At 40.8% G+C, this 24,286-nt stretch overlaps 1 protein-coding gene across 5 annotated transcripts in view; it reads left to right on the top strand.

Annotated features, from left to right (window-relative positions):
- MAP3K4 (mitogen-activated protein kinase kinase kinase 4) overlaps window positions 1-24,286 on the top strand; it is a 73,503-nt gene that overhangs the window by 24,379 nt on the left and 24,838 nt on the right. For all 5 annotated transcript variants that reach the window (XM_079971855.1, XM_079971854.1, XM_079971852.1 and 2 more), the window contains exons 2-9: window positions 12,553-12,740; window positions 15,081-16,456; window positions 20,708-20,950; window positions 21,991-22,137; window positions 22,508-22,665; window positions 23,157-23,273; window positions 23,597-23,696; window positions 23,798-23,881. In XM_079971855.1, coding sequence (XP_079827981.1) covers window positions 15,086-16,456; window positions 20,708-20,950; window positions 21,991-22,137; window positions 22,508-22,665; window positions 23,157-23,273; window positions 23,597-23,696; window positions 23,798-23,881 — 2,220 coding nt within the window. In that variant the 5' untranslated portion in view covers window positions 12,553-12,740; window positions 15,081-15,085. The remainder of the gene's footprint in view (window positions 1-12,552; window positions 12,741-15,080; window positions 16,457-20,707; window positions 20,951-21,990; window positions 22,138-22,507; window positions 22,666-23,156; window positions 23,274-23,596; window positions 23,697-23,797; window positions 23,882-24,286) is intronic.

The following is a 24,286-nucleotide window of genomic DNA, read 5'->3' as shown; positions in this document are numbered from 1 at the left end:
ACTGATCTTTCTTAAAAATTATGCATTTGATGCATATGATACTTCAGTTTCACCATACTCAGTACTGTATAAGCATTTTAGTAAGGTATTATATTTTTATATTCTGATTTTTCAGTTGCCTAGAAGATTGTTTTTCAATATCCAGTTACTTGGGAAAGAAGGTCTTTATGCAATCTGCATTGGTTTTTCTTATGGCATTTGAACTGGAAAACAGGAAATCGGCTTAACTTGCACCTGGCCCTCTTTATCCGTCTTTCCTTCTGTAGCATGCACCCTGTGGAGAATGGCAAAGCTGCAAATGGAGCAGATTAGAGTTGTAATGTGGCTTCTGCACTACCAGTGCTGGCTGAATTTCCAAGTGCCCAGAGGTTCCTATTCTCTTTGTTATAAGGCATTGAATAGCCAGACTCTAATCTGTTGAGGAATTGTTCTGAAAATTTTGCTTTTGTAATTAATTTGAAATTACCATACTTCTCATGTTTATTAATTTGGAACATGCATGATTTTATAGTACATGGTCTGTGAAAATGATTCAGGTGATCTCTTGCAGCAGTCATAGCAAAAAGAATTAGCTTGAACTGCGTGGCTTAATTAGTGCTTTCAAGGCTGCCTGTATTGTTATGCAACCCAGTAGTATTGGCCTTTGTGGAATGTAGACTATGCTGTGGTGGCAAAACAACATCTCTATGTTAAAGAAAAATATTTGGGTGCATGTCAATAGAATTTCCTCCTTAGTAGCAAAATGGTTAGCTTTAACTATAGTTGAGGGCATGTCTACATATTGCTCTATTGAATTGCATAGAACTTTAAAAATATATGTTTCTGATTTTGGTGAGATAATGAACTGGATTCTGGGCAAGTCAGTTGCACTTAGGACCCATTGAAATAACCATGAAAAGTTTGTAATGATAGACTACATTCATATATGCACTTACCTGGAATCAAATTTCATTGAACTGTGTGGAAATTACTTTTGAGTAGACATGCATTGAATTTTACTGTTTGTGAAGACTTATTGGTTTCAGTGGGAGCTAAGTTCAACTGACTGACTTCAGATCCAAGTTCCAAGCCAGTGTATCTTAAACTGAAATAGTCCAATAAATTGTGAATAAACATTGGTGTTTTCTGTTCAGAAATTGTGTATGCTGCCTTCCAAGAGGAAGACATTGTAAATGTAGATAAGCAGCACTGGTAAATGTTTGGTAAGAAATGCAGTCTTCTAAGCTAAAGGAAGAAGAATTAATTATAGAAAGTGCAAGGATTTATTTATTCTTTCATTTTAGATATTTATAGGCTACACATAACAAAAGTTCTCAGGATATTATAGCCTGGCTTAGTACTTTCTCACAATACATATTTTTTGTTGTTGTTGTTTTTTTAGGCAGAGTAAAGGCATCAGGCAGCAATGGCACCACTAGGTGGGTATGCCTTTGCTTGAAATAATCCTGCATAAAGAACTCAGAAATTAGCACAACACAAAGGATGGTTGCTAATTTTCTATGATTGATAAATTTTCAGTTTTCATGTGGAAAAATAACGTATTTTTTGCTAAGCAAAAAAAGTGTTGTAAAGTGACTGACTTGGTTAAGACTTAAAGCAAAAAAATGTGAGCAGAGGAGGGTAACCAAGATGATGAAGCAATGGTCTGGAAACCAAGCCTTATGAGGAATGGTTGAGAGAGCTTGGTATGTTTAGCCTGGAAAAGAGGAGACTGGGGGGAGATAAGAGCCATTTCCAGGTATCTAAAGAGCTGTCACATGAATGATGGAGCAAGCTTGTTTTTCTCCTGCTCTGGATTATAGGACCCAAACCAATAGCTTCCAGTTACAAGAAAGGAGATTTTAACTAAACATACAGAAAAACTTTCTGACAGTAAGAGCTGTTTGACAGTGGAACAGACTCCCTTGGGAGGTTGTGGGCTGTCCTTGGAGGTTTTTAAGCAGAGGTTGGACAGCCATTTGTCATGGATTCTTCAGTTGAGTATCCTGCGTTGGACTAGGAGTTGGATTAGGTGACGCTCAGGGTGTCTTCCAACCCTACAATTATATGATTCAAACCACAGTACATCTTAACTCAGAAATGGCAATCACAGTTCAGATATCGTTTCCAATTCTGTAAGTAGGCAATCATTGGATTGTGCAAACTTGTGTTGTTGTTCAGGTGTAATAGCAAATGTGAAACTGGGAAGATAAGGAGGGCACAGGGAAATTGGGGAGTTTAACAGCACTCATTCATGTAATGACAAGACATTATTTGGTGTTGCATCTGAACTGAGTCACTTTGTAAGCCCTTTGCCATGTCAACAAAGAAATGTCAATTGCCTCTAGTTAGAGGGCCTGTATTTTCAAACTATTAGTACTGAGAAAATAGATGCATTTTATTCTGTTGTAATTATTTATCAGCGCTAAAACTGAGCTATCCACCCAGTCTTCATGAAAAATATAAAACTATTCAGATTTCAGCTAAATGGGGTATCTTGTAGGTCTGGGACAGTGAACAGAAATACTCTACAGTTCAATATTTTATTGCAGGTCCCACTCGTTAATACAGTTGTACCTCGGCTCCTGAATGCCTTGGGAGTCAGAATGTTCCGGCTCCCAAACGATCGAAAACCGGAAGTGAGTGTTCTGGTTTTCGAATGTTCCTTTGGAAGCTGAACGTCCGACAGGGCTTCCACGGCTTCCGTTTGGCTGCAGGAGCTTCAATCAGAAGCTGTGCTTTGGTTTTCGAATGTTTTGGAAGTCGAAAGGGTTTCTGGAACGGATTCTGTTCGACCTCTGAGGCACAACTGTACAATAGTTTTAGAGTCTAAGCTTAAAGGAGGCGGTGTGAATGGAATAAAAAAATTGTGATATAGGTAATTCCGTAAGTGCATAAGGAGTCTGGATTTGAGAAGCTAATATGTCATGAACAATCTGCATAGTGATTAGTTTACAGTTTTGGAATGTTTGTAGAAAGTTGGAAAAAAATACAAAAATATTATGAAAAAGAAAAGTGTTGTTCCTGTGTAGAACTATTTCCCTACCTTATATAGAATGTGAGTCATTGTTGGATGGGAATAAAAGTTCAGAATATCTAAATTTGGGGAAACATGGGTATGCTACAGAGGGGCACAAATACCAAATCACCACTGTCAGCTTTTAGGCAATGTCATCAAGAGGCTTAGGAGGTAAAAGTGCTTAGATGCGGCCATTAGTTCTGCTACTGCTCTTGCCATTAATGGTTAATGCCATTAACATTAGGAGAGCCAGTGTGGTGTAGTGGTTAAGAGCGGTAGTCTCGTAATCTGGGGAACCGGGTTCGCGTCTCCGCTCCTCCACATGCAGCTGCTGGATGACCTTGGGCCAGTCACACTTCTTTGAAGTCTCTCAGCCCCACTCACCTCACAGACTGCTTGTTGTGGGGGAGGAAGGGAAAGGAGAATGTTAGCCGCTTTGAGACTCCTTAAAGGGAGTGAAAGCGGGATATCAAATCCAAACTCTTCTTCTTCTTCTGATGTTATCACTCCTCTTTTTGAAGTTTTGTGGATAACTGGTTGATACAGTCTTTTGAGCAGGATTTGCAGTTATAAATTACCGTATTTTTCTGTCTATAAGATGCCCCGTATTTGGGGGGACTCAGATTTAAGAAAAGGCGGAGATATATCCGTGTATAAGACACCCCCCTAGTTTTTGACATTTTTTAGGGGGGGAACCTAGCTTATACACAGAAAAATATGGTAGTTGGTCAATCATTGTTCATGCACCCTGTAAGATTAATGGTATAAAAATTGGGGATGGTGACATGGATGCACGTCTCTTGGTTTTTCTTTTAGATAGAATTTTAAAAGCCCTTACTACTTTTTCCATCAATTTCAAATTAGGTTGTCTCAGAATAGTAAATCTTTTGTATGTCGTACTAAAGTTTGATACTCGAATATGGAGAAACAAATATATTTTTCAGTTTCTGATCTTGCCAGTTACAGAGAACCAAGAGTTCTGATTACATTCTTCGGTTGTGAGAACATGAAGAGCTGCCAGAAATGCTAAAGGATTTTATTTGACTAGCTGGTGATCTCAGAACCACAGAAGGCTGCTAATTACTTAAGTATTTTACAAATTCTGCTCATGTCACAAACTAGAGCAAATTTCTTTTTCCTCCAACTCCCCGCCCCCCCGGGAGAAAGTATATATTTTTACTGGCTTTACTTCTGCTGCAGGTCATTAATGACTACTGTACTCCCAGTATATCTAATATCCTTTTTCCATCTGTCAGTTTTGAGGGTTTCAAAACATGGTGCTGCTTTACTTATGCAGTATCCTCCCCTTTATAAGCAAGGCAGGTGCTGACGTAGGCATCATTTTGGTTTTCTCTGCTTACCTAGGCATTTTAAGTGTCCTAGCTTATTATTTTAGCAGCCTCTGCTTGTTTTGATGACTTGATTCTATATGTTTTTATATTGGTTGGTTTGTGTTGTACGTACCTGGCCTTGATGGTGCGGTATAAATGCTTAAAATAAGTAGTTCCATTTGACCAACAATTTCACATGTTAGTTCTTTAATCTTTAATAGCTACTGTCTAGATATGGTGATATAATACTTAATTTGTTGATGAGCCCTAGAGCTTCACATCTGTTTGACTGATAACATCTGCTCAATCATGGGTATCTTTCCTATTCCTTTGCAGTGAAGTGGGATGCAAATAATTATTTCACTTTCTCTGCAATTTTTCTGTCATTCTTGAATTGCATTTATCATCTAACAGTCCAGTTGCTTACTGAAAGCTCTTGTTTCTGACGTATTTAAACAAGTGTTGTTGAGTTGGTTGTAACGTTTAAGCAATAATTTCCTCAAAATATCTCCCATTTGAGCATCCAACACTTGTTGAGTTGGTTGTAACATTTAAGCAATAATTTCCTCAAAATATCTCCCATTTGGGCATTCACATCTCCATCACTGACTGCTCATCCTATAAATGATTCTTTAAAGAAGGCTATGGGAAAGGAAGAGACTAGCTACATGGTGCTATACATAGGAACTATTTTCAAGTTTTCACAGTTGTTATGCTTAAGAATCAGAATTATGCAATAGTAGGGAGTCAGTCTTACCGTTTTGGTCCTTAACTTTGGTAATCACCTGATTCCTTTTTTTGGACCTGCTGTGGGGAACAGCCAGAATCTGAAATGAAATAAATTTGCTAATTCTCATTTTGTACTCTAGTTCCTTTAGAACTGTCACCTTTATTTTCTAAGTTGTAAATATATTTCACACAAATAAACATTCCTATATCTTCTGAGTTGACTTCATCGTGACAGAGGAGAGGATTATTCTTCCTTCATTAGCCTGACAGATGGTGACATTACAAGTCAGTTCATTTTTTCTCAGACATAAAATAAGCACTTGCTCTTTTATCCAATTCTCTTGGCTTAGACTGAGTGATATTTTAAATGTCAGCAGTGGTATTTTGCAGAGATTATCAATTACGTGCTGGTGATTTTACAATAACTTAACTTCTTAAGATTTTTGTACTAAATTAATTACCTCATAAAATCTAATAAACCGTTAATGCTGATCTAAATACTCTCCAAACATTTCAGCTCTGGCTTTTCTTGGTCTAGAATACTCTTTTTAATTGGAAACATTACAGAGTAAGGTTAGCTTTACCAAAGATAACTAGGAGCAGACTGAATGGAGTGACAGATGAACCACTGTATCTGTAGTAATAATGATAATAATAATTTATTATTTTTACTCTGCCCATCCGGTTGGGTTTCCCCAGCCACCTGGGGAATATTAAAAACACAATAAATCATCAAACACTAAAAACTTCCCTAAACAGGGATGCCTTCAGATGTCTTCTAAAAGTCAGATAGCTGTTTATTTCCTTGACATCTGATGGGAGGGCGTTCCACTGGGCAGGTGCCACTACCAAGAAAGCCCTCTGCCTGGTTCCCTGTAACTTGGCTTCTCGCAGTGAGGGAACCACTAGAAGGCCCTTGGAGCTGGACCTCAGTGTCTGGGCAGAACGACAGTGGAGATACTCCTTCAGGTATACTGGGCCGAGGCCATTTAGGGCTTTAGAGGTCAGCACCAGCATTTTGAATTGTGCTTGGAAACGTACCAGGAGCCAATGTAGGTCTTTCAGGACTGGTGTTATGTGGTCACCAGTTTAGCTGCTGCATTCTGGATTAGTTGTAGTTTCCAGGTCACCTCCCCACGTAGTGTGGGTAATGAGGGCCATGGCCATGAAAAAGATGTTTTTCACTGTGCTAGCTCCATGCCCATCATCATTACATAGACCAACTCAGGATCCAGCAGATCTTGACTGACCTAGCTCTACTCCCCAAAATGCCTCGTTTTGGGGGTTTTCTGCCAAGCTCTGCCTACCCATGCTTTTCATGGATGCATTGTGGACCTCTGAAGCAGTGGAGGCCTCCTGCCAACAGAACCCAGTGGAGCTCAGTGCAGCCAGGTGGTTGGACATCTCCACCCCCTTCAGCTGAGCAAATTAGGGGTTAAGATTGCCTTACTCCCTTGGTATGATGCATTGTAGTATACCGCAGATGGTATTATAAAAGACAACATTTTTTGCATGCATTTCTCCTCGTAAACAAAAGCACAAGTGTAAGGATTTTCCCCCCACTTCTTCGAATTATGCCTCTGACATCTAGTTATCTATCTTTTTTTTTTGGGGGGGGGGAGTTACACCTTTATTTTGTCTTTAAGATGCCATAGATGTCCTTAAGATCTGTAGAGAAAGGCTCAGTTGCCATATTGTCCTTTTTATATAGAATTCATATTTCTTGTCTCTTGGAAAATTCCTCACCTACCCAAAATTTGAACTCAAGTACACCCAGTCTTTTATTTTTCCTTTAGCACTTGCTGCAGCTGTAAATTGAGAAGCTGGCATATTCTTGTAGCACCTTGTCTCAGCAGTGAAAGCTTGTTTTAACTTCTGTTATCATAGGATTAGCTCTGATGCTGATGCTGCACAGTTCGGTAACTCTTATATCTTTTGCTTCAGCTGTGGCACCAGCAGCTCTGGGGCTGTAGCTCGTGGGTTCTCTCATCTCACAGCCACAACAGGTGCAGTAGGGGAACAGGGCTACTCCATCTAAATATCAGCTTCTGCTGTCCTTGCTGAAATTGCTGCAGCTAATCTGCTAGCCTGCAGTGACAGTAGGAACAGTGTGTTGTCATAGAAATATGTCATTCTTGATGCAGCTATTACTGTAGCTTCCCCATTGTCTTATGTTGATTTTGTTATCGGGGAAACTACTGAAGGTAGCATGAAGTTACAAGAAGGTGCATAGATTGTAATTTGCCAGTTACAAGTACAGTGGTACCACGGATTAAGTACAGTGGTACCTCAGGTTAAGTACTTAATTCATTCTGGAGGTCCGTTCTTAACCTGAAACTGTTCTTAACCTGAAGCACCACTTTAGCTAATGGGGCCTCCTGCTGCCTCTGGGCCGCCGCTGCACGGTTTCTATTCTCATCCTGAAGCAAAGTTCTTAACCTGAGGTACTATTTCTGCCTTAACGGAGTCTGTAACCTGAAGCGTATGTAACCTGAAGCATATGTAACCCGAGTTACCACTGTAGCGTAAATCCTTTTACTTTTTATTCATAAATACGATTATTATTATTACTGCTACTATTATACCCCAACCATTTGTCCCTGGAGAGAAATCATCGGGGTGCTTAATTTTCATAAACTGATGTCCAAAAAAGCAATAAATACATATAAATGCATGTTGAAGCTTAGTTAAGTAACTCTGCAAGGATTCTTTTCCTGAGCAGTTTATAAAGTCTTCTAAATAATAAATCTTAAAAGCTGGGCCAAAAAAGAATTGACAATTAGCTATCTAGAGTTTAAAAAGAAGAACCAGGTATTTTAAAATGAACATGAGTACAGTGGGACCTCGGGTTAAGAACTTAATTCGTTCCGGAGGTTTGTTTTTAACCTGAAACTATTCTTAACCTGAAGCACCACTTTAGCTAATGGGCCTCCCGCTTCCGCTGCGCCACCGCCGCCCGATTTCTGTTCTCATCCTGAAGCAAAGTTCTTAACCCGAGGTACTATTTCTGGGTTAGTGGAGTCTGTAACCTGAAGCGTCTGTAACCCGAGGTACCACTGTATCTTGAATCCTTCCAGGCTATTGAGAAAGCTATCAGAACACCAAGGTATGAGAGACACAATTAAGCATAATAAATAATAATAATAATAATAATAATAATAATAATAATAATAATACCATGCAACCAAATTCTTTCCTTTGGGTTAAATACATACTGAGGCTAGGAAGTGACTCAGTTCTAAGCTATTCTCTTGAGAGTGCTAAATCAAATGAAACATGACAAAAGTGAAACTTAATGCAGAATGCATTTACATGGCAAGTTGACAATAATATGAATTCTAGATGGTGTTCTATCATGAATTTGATTCTCAAATGTGGGCAGAGCTGACTCTGGTAAAAGCATAATCAATTCAAGTCTATAAACAGGGCTGCAATTTAGCTTGGTTGTTGTGGGTGAGGTTTTAAGTCTGCGGAAGTGAACATGAAAAATATAAGTGATTTCAGGCAAATTGTTAGAAACTGTAGATCGGAACAAGTTGGTTAAGCATGTGGTTTAGCAAACTTATGTTGCCTCACAGTAAAGTATGATTTATTTTATTTATTTATAGTAATGCTATGCTACCTCATTACCAAAGTTCTCTGGGCTGCATAATTTAAATGGGTTAAAATGCAGTAAAAATGCGACTACAACATAAAAGAAACCACAGCACAGATAAAGCAATAAAATTAAAGCACAGACAGGTCTTAAAAATTCAAAAAGCCAAAATCAGTTTTGAAAGGCCAGCTCTTGCTTGATGGTGTGTGTAGGAACCTGTGAGAGGAAGGGACCTTTCATGTAACCTGGCTGAAAACTGCTGAGGTTTTTTAAGGTCAAAGCCAACACTCTGAGCTGGGTCTGGAAAATGACTGGAATCCAGTGTAGTTACAAAGCAACTGGCATAATTCAAAACATCTAGCCCCAGTTAACAACATTGCAGCCCAGATTTCTAGACTGTTAACATAATAAAGCATCTTTCCAAACATTCTTGTGCTCCCTAATCATCACATGCTGCCCTTGTCTGCTTCAAAGTGATTTTTCAAAATACTAAAACAAAATTTTGACACACAGAAACTTTGTGAGCCAGTTCTTGAGATGGTATCTGTCTGCCTTATAGCTGGAGTTGTTTGTGTTTGCATTTATTTGTGGTTTGGAGAAGTCATGTCTGAAAGCTTTGTCCCAGGATCAAATAGAGCAGTGCTCTTTGTTTTACTGACCTTTGTTTCTTGTTGCATGTAAGTGAAAGAAAGCTATCATTAGCATTTAAGAAAGTTCCTGGAAGGTTTAATGGCGTCGGTGGATTAGTTTGCCTTCCCTTTCGCAACTAGGTGCATATAAGTTTCGTAAACCAGAAGGCTGATTTTGATGTATATCCTCCCAAAGTTTCTAGTCCTTCTGAAGTATTGCTCCTTGTTTCCCATCTACATCTCAGTGAGATTTCAAAAGTTGTACTTCCCACTCTAGTACACAAAGAAAGGCAGGAGGGGGCAGCACATAAAAAGCTGCCTTATAATGACTCAGAGTGTTGGTCAGTTGAGCTCAGTATTATTCATGCTGATAATGCAGCAGCTCTTTAGTTTCTCAGGTAGACATTTCTTCCAAGCCTGCTTCCATATGTTGCCTTTTCTGGAAATGCAGGGAGCAGGAACGATGACTTCCTGCATGGAAAGTGAGTGTTCTGCCTCTGGTTGGCTGTTCTCCATAGTAGCAGTTCTATCTCATTAGCTCAGTGTTTTTCCAACCTATTTCCGGCCGTGGTCCCCTTCCGACCTTGTTTCGTTCCTGTGCCCCCGCCCCAGACTTAGCCAAGGGGGGGGCAGTGGGCAGCTGCCCCCCAAATAAGTAAAAATTGAAACAAATATGAGGTTCTGCCCCCCTAACAAAAATCCTGGCTATGCCCAGGCCTCCCTCCTACCGGTAGAAAGGTAGTTATTCAAATGTTTTGTTTGTATATATAACATCTTTTATTTATAATTATTATAATTTATGGAAAATACAATTGAGTAGAATGATAGGAACATAATGAAATATTGTTGAAGCAGAAAACATAGAATCATAGATCTGAAAAGGGACCCTAAGGGTCATCTTTCTAGTGCAACCCCCTGCAACGTAGGAAACTCAGCTAAACCCATCCATGACAGATGGCCATGCAACCTCTGCTTTGAAACCTCCAAGGAAGGAGAGTCAAGATCCCCCCCCCCCGGGAGATCCATCTTCCATGTATTATAAAAAGTAAACAACACTTATTTGACCCCAGCTATTTGACACAGAGGGGGAAACCTATAAATAAAGTCCAAAAGGTGCACAGGGAGTTCTGTATATGTGGGAGAATTTTTAAAAGCAAGTGGTCCTCACTGACCTGGTTCAAAAAGATTTGTCATCCGGAGCAGCCCTGGCTGCCTAGATAAAATACTATAGCCCCCCACACCATTACCTGGGAGTAAGGCCCACTGAGCTCAGAGTAGACAGTAGCATCAGACGACCCTGCTCAGCTAGGCGCTGGGGTGGATTTCATTCTGCGCCTTGCAGAGCCGGGCCAACAATGCAGGCAGGCAGGCCCTGCACCCACTCTGCATCATCTGAAGACCCTGATCTGCTAGGTGCTGGGGTGAATTGCACCCGCCTTGTAGAGTCAGGCCCAGGCTGCCACCAGGCCCAGCACTGGCGGCAGCAACGAGCATCTCTGGCTCACTCAGCCCCACTCCAGGCCACCTGAAGGTTCTGGATTGGGGGCTCTACAGGTCAAAACGGGAGCCTCAGCGACCACCCTCTCCCACCAGAAACAAACCAATACTGCTCCAAGAAAACACACATGGCAAAAAGGAGTGTTGGTCCCTGGTGGGCCACTCCCTTACCCGCTTGCGGTTGGCCAAGCAGATAGCCAGCCATCAGGATTTTTTAAAAATCACTTTTAAAATTCACTTCTCACTTCCTTCTGTGGTCCCCTAGCCTACTTGGTTTTCACCTGGGGCCCCCTCCCCCGGTTGGGAAACACTGCATTAGCTAATCAGATGGGGTAGCTTCTGACCCTCAAAATACCTGGCGTGTGAGACTAGATACTTCCATAATGGAGTATCTGTTACCCTGTTACCTTGCCAGCCAAGCAAGGGGCATGTGAGTGTGTATGTGCATGGAAATTGGTGTTCCAAGAATGATTTGGGAGCACATGACATTCACATGCAGAGAGATGTGCTTACCTTCATTCCTAGGCATGTAATAATAATAATAATAATAATAATAATAATAATATGTTATGTATACCCCCCTCATCTGGCTGTTTCCCCAGCCATTCTGGGGGGCTTCCAATCAAGTGTTAAAAACAATACAGCATTAAATATTAAAAACTTCCCTAAACAGTGCTGCCTTCAGATGTCTTCTAAAGAGAAGATAGCTGCTTATTTCCTTCACATCTGAAGGGAGGGCGTTCCACAGGGCGGGCGCCACTACCAAGAAGGCCCTCTGTCTTGTTCCCTGTAGCCTCACTTCTCGCAATGAGGGAACTGCCCTTGATGGTGGATCTCAGTGTCTAGGCTGAACGATGGGGGTGGAGACGCTCCTTCAGGTATATAGGACTGAAGCCGTTTCGGGCTTTAAAGGTCAGCACCAACACTTTGAATTGTGCTTGGAAACGTACTGGGAGCCAATGCAGATCTCTCAGGACCAGTGTTATGTGGTCCCGGTGGCCCCTCCCAGTCACCAGTCTAGCTGCCGCATTCTGGATTAATTGCAGTTTCCGGGTCACCTTCAAAGGTAGCCCCACGTAGAGCGCATTGCAGTAGTCCAAGCGGGAGATAACTAGAGCATGCACCACTCTGGCAAGACAGTCCACAGGCAGGTAGGGTCTCAGCCTGCGTACCAGATGGCGCTGGTAGACAGCTGCCCTGGACACAGAATTAACCTGCGCCTCCATGGACAGCTGTGAGTCCAAAATGACTCCCAGGCTGCACACCTGGTCCTTCAGGGGCACAGTTACCCCATTCAGGACCAGGGAATCCCCCGCCCACCCCCTGTCCCCCCAAAACAGTACTTCTGTCTTTGTCAGGATTCAGCCTCAATCTGTTAGCTGCCATCCATCCTCCAACTGCCTCCAGAATGCAGTTCTAATCCTTTTGTGTTTGTCCTGTGCTACATAAATCTGTGACCTTTATTATTTTATGGGCACAAGAGTATACATGGTACCTTACCATGCTATTCGAGGAATATTACCACTTCTAACTTTTTGTTTGCTGGTAAGTGGTGGAGGATTTTTGTTTTTTCTTTTTCTTTTTTCTTTTTGCCGTTTCCAACTTCAGACAGAAATCTGGGGTGGGGGTGGGGAGCTGCATTGTTGGGAGAGCTGCAGTATGTCACATGGGAGTGGCAAGTGTACAGAAAGTTCACAGTGATAGGGTGGAGACACACTAATGGGTTGCCTTTTCTAAACTGACCTCTGTATCTTAATTCCTTTTGCTACTTAGGCAAGACAGTAAGTCTGAAGATGTCTCTGGCAGGATCTCCGAATCTGATCCTGAGGACTTGTCTGATGAAGAAAATGCTGAAACTTCCTATGGAAACTCTCCTCCTAGCACGCCACGGCAGAATAAGCGCTCGTCAACGAAGCATCTGAAAAATAGCGTTGGGAGACCTACCGGCCGCTTTTTAAGAGGTATGTGTGTGGTACACTGGAAATGATAGAAGTTGTAGCCCAAAACAGATAGAGGGCTCAAAGTTGGCCAGTCTAGCCCAATATTGTCTACTCTGACTGGCAGTGCCTCTCCAGTGCTGTGTGGGCATAGAAACCCTTTCCCCATCACCTCCTTCCAGAAGGATTTAAGTGGGAAAAACATGGATTGCTAACTACTATGCTGTGACTCCTCCCCTATTAATACCTCTGATAGTGGCTAAGAGAAGAGCCTTGAATACAGTCTCCTGTATATTCTGTGGGACAAATGTGTCTCACTGCTCCCCTGAGGATTAGATAAATCATTTTTTCTACAGAGTTTTGTAGTAATAATGCAGGTGCTTTCTCCAAGAAATCATACAGGAAGGTTATCAAAACACCCTTCATTGCCATTGTGTGCATCTGTATGCACAACATTAGTATTGACAGGTATTTATTTTTCTGTGCTGTGCTGATGATATTAATGATTCTGCCCAAATCTCACATTACCGCTCATACTAATGTAGCTCGCAAACAGTACAGCGTGCTAGTTAGTGTTTTTTGTGTAAAATAGCTGCATTCTGTGAATATAGGAAGTCCATTTAATTTATGCTGCTGTTTCATTGTCATCATACTAATTGTAAACATTTATAAAGTGCTGCAGAATGTTTAGAATACTCCACAGTCCTAACACAACAGATTAGAGTAGGTCAATATTTTTTTTTATCCCCATATAGATAAATGGGATCTGAGGCTGAAAAGAGTGGCTTTCTATGACCACCTGGCAAGCCCATAATAGGTCAAGATTTGAACTTGGGACTTCTGATTTGTAGCTCATTCTCTTAGCCACTATGCTGAACCTGCTCTCCAACTAGGTTGAACATATATCACTTAGTTCCTTTTTATTTTATGTAACAGGAAGAGAGAGTTCACCACCCTCTGTTAAAGCGGTTAGTGGTTCAGGTACAACATGTATAGTACGTAATTTGTGATTCATGGCAAGAGCAGCACAGAGGTTTCCCCAGCAATGCCTGAAGTACAGAAGATTCATGGTGCTGGAAAGTAGAAGAAAAGTGGTAGAGATGGGAACATATACTGCACTGAAACCTCCACCCGCCCCCGAGAGCATTATACCTTTACCTCCCCTCCCCAATACCAGTAGTATAGAACTCAAAGATGGATCAAACTGCTACAGCAGTTTTCTCCAACCCTCAGAGCCTGGTAGTTTCTGTGAGAGGGCAATGGATCTATTACAATTATATCCCCCTATTGCATAAGTGTGCAAAAATGGTTGCTAAAAACAACTCTCATTCTCTATGCAACATTTTCTTTTTTGAAACTTGTTAGGGCAGGGTTGGATGGGGGGGGGATAGGGGGAGAGAGCAAAAATCCTCCTTCTCCCTTCCATTCGACTGGTGCTCCCAGAATTGCTTCTTAGTCACTCATTCCAGCTGCCATGTGCAGCAAAAGAGATAATTATAATGAGAAGTCAATTCTCATAATTACAATTAGTACAACAGAATGTTTCCATTAGCATGGTTTCAGAGCTAAACCTATTACTTTAAAAGCTCCACAGTATCATTATGTCTGCCTTTAGTTGCAAAGTGACTCAGCATTGCCTTGATTTCAGGGAGTGAAATGTGCTCCAGAATTTTTTTCTGTGGTTGTCAGTTATTACTATTAAATCTGTCATGACTGTTCAGGAAAATATGAATATTTGAGTTGGTTGTGGTTTAAATTGAGCCCCTAGAAAGAGCCCTGGGAACAAAGAAACCCCAGAAATAATTTGTGATACCTAGATGAAGCACCTTGACAATCACGACAAGAGTTTTCTTCATATCTTTAGCTGTCAAAGCTGTATGTGAAGAAGTGGTTGTATGGTAACTGGAACTTAATAAATCAGAGTTTTGCAAATGCAGCCTGTGAGAACTTCTTAATGCAGCCCCTGAGGCACCAGTGTTTAATTACATGGGATATGACTGTGCTGTTGCCATACCTGTAGCCACAAATAACATTCTGCCACTTTACCTCTGGCTGTTGTTAAAGACCAGTTGGATAGCCACTGATTTAATACATTGCTTATGACAATGAACTTGAAAACATATGGGGTACAGTATTTTAAAACCACTTGTGTTACATTGAGTTCTGAACTGTTTAAATAATTGTAAGGGTGTCTAATGAATATGAAGAGAATATGAAGTTTTGAGAGTATGTGTCATGTGTGTTTAGTACATCACAGAACTGGAATATTATACAAATGGAGTAAAGAAACAGGGCATGAGTGCGTTTTTTTAAAAGTGAACTTTTTACTTTTGGTGCAAAAAAATTTTATCTTATAATTTTCAGAGAAGATGAGCTCGCCAAGCCAGCTGTCCAACAAAGACAACGGCAAAACCATTGAGAACACTGAAGAGCACAGCTATAAGCAGGGGAAAAAGATCCGAGCCACCCTGAGGACAACTGAGAGGGATCACAAGAAAAATGTCCAGTGCTCATTCATGTTGGACACGGTTGGTGGGTCCTTGCCAAAAAAGTCAATTCCAGATGTTGATCTCAATAAGCCTTACCTCAGCCTTGGCTGCAGCAATGCGAAGCCTCTCGTATCTGTACCTGTGCCTATAGCCAAAACTACACGCCAGACTTCTCGTACTGATTACCCAGCGGACCGCTTAAAGTTCTTTGAAACCCTGCGGCTTTTGTTAAAGCTTACCTCAGTTTCCAAGAAAAAGGACAAAGAGCAGAAAGGGCAGGAGAGCACTTCCGCTGTTGAGTTAAACCGATCCAATGAACTAATTTGGCTTGAACTGCAAGCTTGGCACGCGGGGCGGACTATTAATGACCAAGACTTCTATCTGTACACAGCCCGCCAAGCCATCCCAGATATTATTGTTGAAATCCTTACTTTCAAAGTGAACTATGGGAACCTCTCCTGTCTAGGCAGTGGCGCTAGTCTTAATGGTACATCAGGAGGACAGTGTAAAGCAGCTCATGGAGCTAATGCTATGGGCTACTCTAGCTACCATGAGCATCTCTATCGCCAGCGGGTCTCATTTGAACAGGTAAAGCGGATAATGGAGCTGCTAGAATACGTAGAAGCACTTTATCCATCTCTGAAGGCCCTTCAAAGTGACTACGAAAAGTATGCTGCGAGGGATTTTCAGGACAGGGTGCAGGCGCTCTGTCTCTGGTTGAACATTACAAAAGACTTAAACCAGAAACTGAGGATTATGGGAACTGTTTTGGGCATCAAGGATCTCTCTGACATTGGCTGGCCAGTGTTTGAAATCCCTTCTCCTCGTCCATTCAGGGACAACGATCCAGAGGATGAGGAGGAGGACGATGATAGGGGAACCTCGGGGGCGTGCACAGAAGAAAGTGAAGATGAAGAACAAATCTCTCAGGAGAGTGTGGAGGAACTCAGACAAGCCATCCAGAATAATTTTGCCAATAAGCCAAATTTTGACTTTCAGGCACAGGACCATTTGTCAAGAAAGCTTGACAGGCTTGAATCTGAGGACGACTCAACCTGCTGGGCTGTTACGGAGTGCAGCGGTGAGACGGGGTGCAGCAGACACTGTTTGACCTCTATTTATAGACCGTTTGTAGATAAAGCACTGAAACAAATGGGGTTGCGAAAGCTCATTTTAAGACTGCACAAGTTAATGCACGGCTCCTTGCAAAGGGCCCGAATGGCATTGATAAAGAGTGATCAGCAGTTGGAGGTAGGTTCTGGGAGGAACGGGGGTGGGGGGTGAGAATCGGTTCTTCACGCTGCTAAAAGATTTTCAGGAAACTGTTCCTTTGTTTCAATTTTCTCTTTGGAAACTATTCTTCTGTATAATATGCACATAGTTGTTTTGCGATATGCAATGCCTTGTTAATGAGTCATCTTAATCACTGCAATGTGTTAATGGAGAAGTATCGTATATAAAAACCCAATGTGGAACTCCCATGTTGGCCTTGGAAGTTTGCATGTGCCCTGGCTCCGTGTTGGCTGCGTGAGGTGCTGAGCCCTGAAATCTCTCCTTGAAGCTGCTTTGTTAAAGAACAGAGGGCTGAGGAAGGCTACTCTTCTTGGCTCTCCCATCGGTGGATCTTCAGTCCAGTTTCCTTCCCTCCCTTCTTGTTTGGATCATAGTTGTTACTTACCGCCCATAAAGTCATGGGCAGAGTCTAGAAATGAAGGCTAGACTTTCAAAACGTGATGCTTTGTGTACTGGTTAATGTATGGCAGAGTTAGGGGTCCAGACCCACAGAAATGAAATAGGAAACTTTCCTGTATTTGTGAAGTGTGGGGAAATAAAGCTCTTATAGGAGTCCTTGCTGGAGCCCAAGTGAAATGTAGTGCATGCTGGGAATCTGTTCAGTTCTGAATTTCAGAATATGGATTGGCATGGAAATGAAACTTAATAACTTATTTCCTTTTTTATTAGGTTTATATTCTGCCCTTTGCCCAAGGAACTGAGGGCGTTGTGTGTAGTTGTTCCCCTACCCATCTAAATTCATCCTCAGTGTTTTTTTTGAGGTGGGTTGGGCTGAGATACAGTGACCAGCCCAATGTCACCAAGCCATGGTTTTCATGCCTGAGTGGAGAATTGAATTTGGCTTGCTCTGGTTCTAGTCCAACACTCTTTCATGGGTTGACATCATGACACCCATGGGCATCCTCATGCTCTCAGAGATCTTCCTTTGTCCCTCCCCCTCCCTCCACTGAAATAAGCCTTCTTTAGCTAATAAAAGACTCTTTTCAAGGTAACTGTAGTGTGCTGGGCATTATTGGGTGCATGCATTATTGTTAGGAAGGGGAGAGTTACGGTATGCATGTGGGTGCGCATAGCAGCTTCTCGGTTTTGTGGTTGTACCAATAAATGAAGTATGAGTGGCAACCCATTTAATCACTTCCACATTACTCTCCCCATTCTTTCAATCTCTTCCATGGCTACTGAAGTATCATTCAGATTACACCAGAATGTCTGTGTTCATCATGGCGTTTGGAGGGGGGTTGCTCAAGGACAAATGTGTGTTCTGAAGAAGATAAAGTCTGGTTTAAAGATACAGTGGTGCCCCGCAAGACGAATGCCTCGCAAGACGAAAAACCTGCTAGACGAAAGGGTTTTCCGTTTTTCGAGGCACTTTGCAAGACGAATTTCTCTATGGGCTTGCTTCGCAAGACGAAAACGTCTTGCGAGTCTTGCAATTTTTTTCCGCTCCCCCCCCTTTTTCTAAGCCGCTAATAGCCGCTTTGCCGCTAATAACCGCTAAGCCGCTAATAGGGTTGCTTCGCAAGATGAAAAAACCGCAAGATGAAGAGACTCGCGGAACGGATTCTTTTCGTCTTGCGAGGCACCACTGCATTGGATTTTCTTTTATTATAATATATGAGTTTGAGCATATTAATTTATACTGTAAACCTTGTATGGGAATTGAATTGAAAATGTGGGTACGATGCCTTATTGTGCTTTGTATATCAAATTGCGTTTTTAATTTGAATAACCACAGTGTAGAATAAAATTAGAAGGCACATCAAGACGACCCTTGCCTTGAGACTGGATTTGCTGATCATAATTATCTACTATAGCTACTTTCTGAAATTGTCCAAAGAAGGTTCTGCTACTTTTCTGTGCAGTTTTTTCCATTAACAAAATGATCGCTGCTAGAAAGTTTTTCCATTATCTAATCTGCTCTTCTGCAATACAGATTTTTAAAATGTGAATGTGGAGAGATGAGCATCGCTGTTGTGTTAACTACCCAGTGATGGCATTATCATTGCTTATAGAGTTCATACCTTTCAGCTGTTTTATAAAGAATCCTAAGTCTTATGAAATGAAACCTCATGGGATATTAAGAAACCTATCTAACAAGGTCTCATCATCTAATATGATGGTGAACAGTGAGGTGTAAAAAAGAATTGAGGCATTGACTGGTTCCATTTTCCAAATTAACTCACTTCGGAGTCTAGGATTGGATTATTATTATTATTATTATTATTATTATTATTATTATTATTATTAATTTTAACAACCAGCCATTGTAAAGGGATGTTTAATATTGAAGTCTACTCCAGGTAAATTTTCTTTATTGTGGAGACATCTTTCTTTAGAACAAGGCAGCTAACCTGTGGCTGTCCAGAAGATGATGTTGGACTCCCTTCAATCCCAGCCATCATAGCCAATTGTCAGGGATGGTGAGAGTTGCAATCCAACGGTATATGGGTAGCCACAGGTTACCAACCCCTGCTCTAGAAGATACTGATGTAGACTTTTTGCACTGTTTTTTGCTCTGCAGAAATTAATAATCTATTTTAGTATATAGAAGGATGAAGTTCACATTTTGGCAATGGTGTATTTCTTAGCATGTTCATTCCTGAAATATTTTGTTTTCTGAAATAATACTATAATGAGAAGCAGTCATCTAATAATAAATGCACAAAATGTCAGAAATGTGTCTGAGGTAGTATAAAGAAAAGCAAATTGGATGTTGCATTTATGAAAACTAAGACACTTAGAGTACAATCCCATGCATGCCTACTCAGAAGTCAGGCCCATTGAGTTCAGTGGGACATCTTCCCAGGTAAGTGTATATAGGAATGCAGCTTTAATATGTTTAAATTTTTGGGCTAGTGTAATTACATGTAACTGGCTTACTGTGTCTGTTTAAAATTATAAATTTCTGATTCCAGAGAGATGCTGTGATATATGTGATAATATGGAATATGATCTGCAAAGTAAAAAAAAAAGACTTTGAGCATTCTGCCCTTTCAATTCTATGACTATATGAATGTTACATGAGCATTTATTTATTACATGAGCTGTTGCCATGTTGGTTTCATAGCCTTGGGCGTAAAATAGGTAGTACAGTCATGCCTCGGAAATCGAACAGAATCTGTTCTGGAAGTCCATTTGACTTCTGAAACGTTCAAAAACCAAAGTGTGGCTGCTGATTGGCTGCAGGAAGCTCCTGCAGACAATCGGAAGCCCCATCAGCTGTGCGGCTTCCAAAAGAACGTTCGAAAACTGGAACAGTCACTTCCGGTTTTTGATTGTTTGAGAGCCGAAACGTTAGACTCCCAAGATGTTCGGGAGCCGAGGTAAGACGGTAATGTAGTAGTACTACAAGCAGTAGTAGTAGTGGTAACTGCTTAATACCAGTCACACTTAGAGGTGCATTCAATCATTCACTGCATACTATCTCTTCCTCAGCTATACATTATTTAATTTGGATGAACCCATTTAGTAATAAGCAATTAAAATGCTGATATCAGTGGAAATGTGTACATTAACAGGGGTTTCCCTTTCCTAAAAATCCAAGGAGGAGCAATTTTATAAAATGAACATTTAAATTTACAGTTAGTAGCTCAAGGACAAACTTGTTGCAAATGGCTTTTTAACACATTGATGTAGGTAGCGATTTGTTTAGCGTATTAACATTTTATATTGCATGTAGTGCTGTACAGTCACTTAACACAAGTGTTTTAGACATTGTTTTAACACTAGGACTGTTTGCAGATTGGAATTACGATGCTCATTTTAACGTTTACAGTATGGCATAGAGAAACGCAACTATCACAAAATATCCCAACCCGTCCATGCAGATTTTTTAGAGGTGCCCTCATGGAACTTCAGATATATTTTGCTTTGAATATCAATGCTTGTGCTGCATCACAAGCTGCTTTTGAAATCCACTCACTTAAAAGTGGACTTGCTAAGCAGCATGGCATGATGCTGATTTGAGAAAGCTCAAGCGCCCTGCTGGGCAGGCAAAGTTAATTGTGTGATTTCTCCTGGCTTGTGACCAACATCTACTACTATAGTTCTACAGGTCTGAAAGGAAAGCCTGATACTTTGATTGAACAAGATTGTTGTTGTTTTAAAGTCAATGTTTGGTGGTGGGTTTACACCTGATAAGTTATTAAACTGAAGGGGGGGGGGGAGTGTTTCAGGTTGTTTGTTACATAGTATCTATTTTTTTGTTAGTTTTCAGAGTACCCAGATCCTATTTTAAGTTCAGATTACGTGCAGTTGTCAAATTCTCCGCCTTCTTCAGATCAAAAGTGCAGTACTGTGTCACGGGAAGAGCTGAAGTCTATGGATTTGCCATCTTTTGAGCCTGCATTCCTAGTTCTTTGCCGAGTCCTTCTCAATGTTATCCATGAATGCCTCAAATTAAGGTTGGAACAGCAGCCTGCTGGGGAGCCATCTCTCTTGAGTATTAAACAGGTTTGCCCAAAGTGTTTTATTAACCCCCCTCCCTCCCCAGTCCTTAGCAATAAGTCTTACATTGTTCCACAGAAGGGATGCGTAGTACGTATTTAGACTGGTGGTAATATTTTTCAGTAGCATAAAAAGATACTTAAAAGATAACGAAGGCCAATATTCTATGCACAATTCTAACATTTTGCAAATAATTCTCTGCTAATTGCTTTACCAAAAGTTACAGTAAGATCTTATACCTCTTCTCCCCCAAAAACCTACAATTTTTTGTAAGCTGCTTTGAGACACAGGGTGAGAAGCAGGATATACATTTCTTAATAAAGTGATGAACAATTCAGAGGGAAGCACAGTACTGTAAGCTGCTATTTCGCTTTCTTGTAAGAATGACGACAATTACTGAGGATTCTGTGGAGGGCAAATATGGTTCTGTCTCTGCTTCTTTGCCAACTAAATTGACTTATTCCTTAGCTTCAGTAAATACATAGCCATCAGCTATATTTATTTAATCGGTTTTAATTCCCTACTCTGTTGCAGGGGCTTGAGTTATAGTATACAGTAAAAAGTTTATCACGCCCCCTCCCTTCCCCACAATTCTAGCATTGTAGCAGGCAAATGTGAAAATGTGAAGTTTTATGGGTTTCTTAAATTAAAAAAAGGGTTTTGTGAAATGATATAAAGCAAACTTTTTATAAAGGTGTGTGGGATTTGAGCTGTGGAGATCTGGGTTCAGATACCATCACTGGTCATTACCATTTGAGGCCTTTCTTGGAGTAAAAGGTGGCTCCATGTTACAGGCTCATTGTGATAGTAAATGAAGAAAGGTTTGTAAAACACTTAGCAGAGTTAATAGTCTGTAGAATTCAACTCTGAAATCCCACCCACTCTACTGTTGTAGCTCTTGTGTTGCTTGGCGATTTTATGTTGTGTAGAGAGGGCCACATGATCTGTTAAAACCTCTAAATTAAATCTATGATTAAAATCTCAAGAGAAACTCTTTTTTAAGCATCCGAATGATTTATTGCTTTTTATGGACTGTTTCCTTGCAGCTAGTGAGAGAGTGTAAAGAGGTCCTGAAAGGGGGTCTGCTTATGAAGCAATATTATCAGTTTATGTTACGTGAGGTGTTAGATGACTTACAGAAGAACAACTGCAACATCGACTCTTTTGAGGAAGACCTGCATAAGATGTTAATGGTAAGCAAGCAATCCTATTTTATAGTGGGTCACTTCTGTAGGCTTCTCTATTGGATTCTTAATTGCCTCACCGTTGTCAGTTTATTTTCATTAGTTTCTCTAGTTGTGCAGGAATTGTGTTTCTGTTTTAACTATGTTGTGCAATATAATCAGGGGTCCTGTCTTGTATGGTCCTGAGCTTTGCTCTTTGGAAGCAAAAACAGAGATGAGGTGCTGATTTTTACATATCTCCCTTGGCATCTCACCTCCCTAATACATTCTGTCGATATTCCATTTCACAACGCCACCCTCACATTACAGGTGGGCTCTGTCTCCATTGTGGAGTCTGGTGAAACAATATAGCCTAAATTGCTGTTCTTCCCTTTTCAAGGTTTATTTTGATTATATGCGAAGCTGGATCCAAATGCTACAGCAGTTACCTCAAGCATCTCATAGTTTAAAAAATCTCCTGGAGGAAGAATGGAATTTCACCAAAGAAATCACTCCTTATATACGAGGAGGTGAAGCTCAAGCTGGAAAATTGTTCTGGTAGAAATTATTATTATTGTGATTCTCGTGTCCATTTTGCTCAAAATTTTAAGTTTTATTAGCAGGGATTTTTTTAAAAAGTTTTATTAATTGGAAATCTACTGCCATTTAAAAGTATTACTGTACATGATAGAAAGTTCTAAGGTTTGTTTAAAAAACTATCTCCTAAGATTACAGCTCGCTTAAGCAGCTTGCTTTCATGTCTCCCAATTCTGTTGTTTTGTCAAAAAGTAGAGTTGATCTTATTAAGAAGCTAGTAAAAGTTGAATATTAAGCAGTGTGTATCTGAACAATTTTAAAATTAATTAGGTCCCCCCCCCCCAAAACTGTATCTGACTGGGGAACAGTTCATTTCATTTATTTTACATAAACTTTATTTAATACTTTCATATCAATGGCATTCTAATCCTGGAATGCTTTGGAAGTTTTGATGCACAAGCCTCTTTCTGCATTGTCTGTGGGAGTGACAATTGTTTTTTATTTTGTTTCAGTGACATTGCAGGAGTGCTGCTTAAATCTACAGGGATCTTTTTAGACTCTGGCTTACAAGAGAGCTGTGATGAGTTTTGGGCTAATGCTGATGACAGTGCAGCTTCAGATGAAATCAGGTATTCCCAGACCTACATAAGATATCATGTTACGGATGTCTTTATATGCATGAAAGAAGCAGCATGAATTTATTTTAAAATTGCAGCAGAAACCCAGTGTTTGTGTATGCTCAGCCTAATAATGCTTGCAGTTAAGGGCGTGAAAATAATTTCTCTGCCTTGTTTCCTTAACTGTACACTTTGTCTTTTTGTGTAGGATGTGTCTGTACATATTTGCCTTCTGACTTCTTGATTAGCCCTTTTTTATGTGTTGTTCTTCAGCACATTTGAATGCATGTGTGACAATGTGTTGAAATAACTGCATTCTGTTAAATTATTTGTAGGCGGTCTGTGATAGAGACCAGCCGGGCACTGAAAGAGCTGTTCCATGAAGCCAGAGAGAGAGCATCCAAAGCTCTTGGCTTTGCCAAGAGATTAAGAAAGGTAAAAAGAAAAAAGTGGTTTTACATAGTGTGCCCAGTTCAGCTGCATTGATAGGCTTCTTAACAGCACAGTTTGATAAACGCTTGCCATTTTATTCTTAGGACCTTGAAATAGCAGCAGAGTTCACATTTTCTGCATCTGTGCGGGACTTCCTCAGTGCCCTGAAAGGACAACAGTACATGAAGGTAAAATCAGCCTGGGGCTTAAAGGCATTATTATGATCTCCAGTGTGTGGCGTGTAGATCTTATGCATGTCCAACTACCAAGGTTAGACATGTCTAGCTACCAAAGGACCAGTTCGTGGGGGCATATTTTGCTGAATTGTAACCTGCACTCGGATCATATGATGAAGGGAAGGATAAGATACACTTAATAAATAATTTCTCACTGAGGGGGTAAACCTGTGTCTGGGGTGTACCGCTGAAGGCGGGGGTCCAGGTGACTGAATGCTGTTCCTTGGACATACATCTGTGTACGTGGAAAACACCTGACCTCCCTGATATACGTTGTGGGGCAGAGGTGGGTAGGAAGGAAAGGCATCACCTCACTGCCCTCTTTTGCAGCCCAACAGGACACAGAATGTGTCCCAT

The sequence above is a fragment of the Podarcis cretensis genome (genome assembly GCF_951804945.1).
Source record: "Podarcis cretensis genome assembly, chromosome: 3".
In the NCBI taxonomy this organism is placed as follows: domain Eukaryota; kingdom Metazoa; phylum Chordata; class Lepidosauria; order Squamata; family Lacertidae; genus Podarcis; species Podarcis cretensis.
The sequence above is the reverse complement of the archived record's forward strand: the minus strand, read 5'-3'. Positions and strand labels throughout refer to the sequence as shown.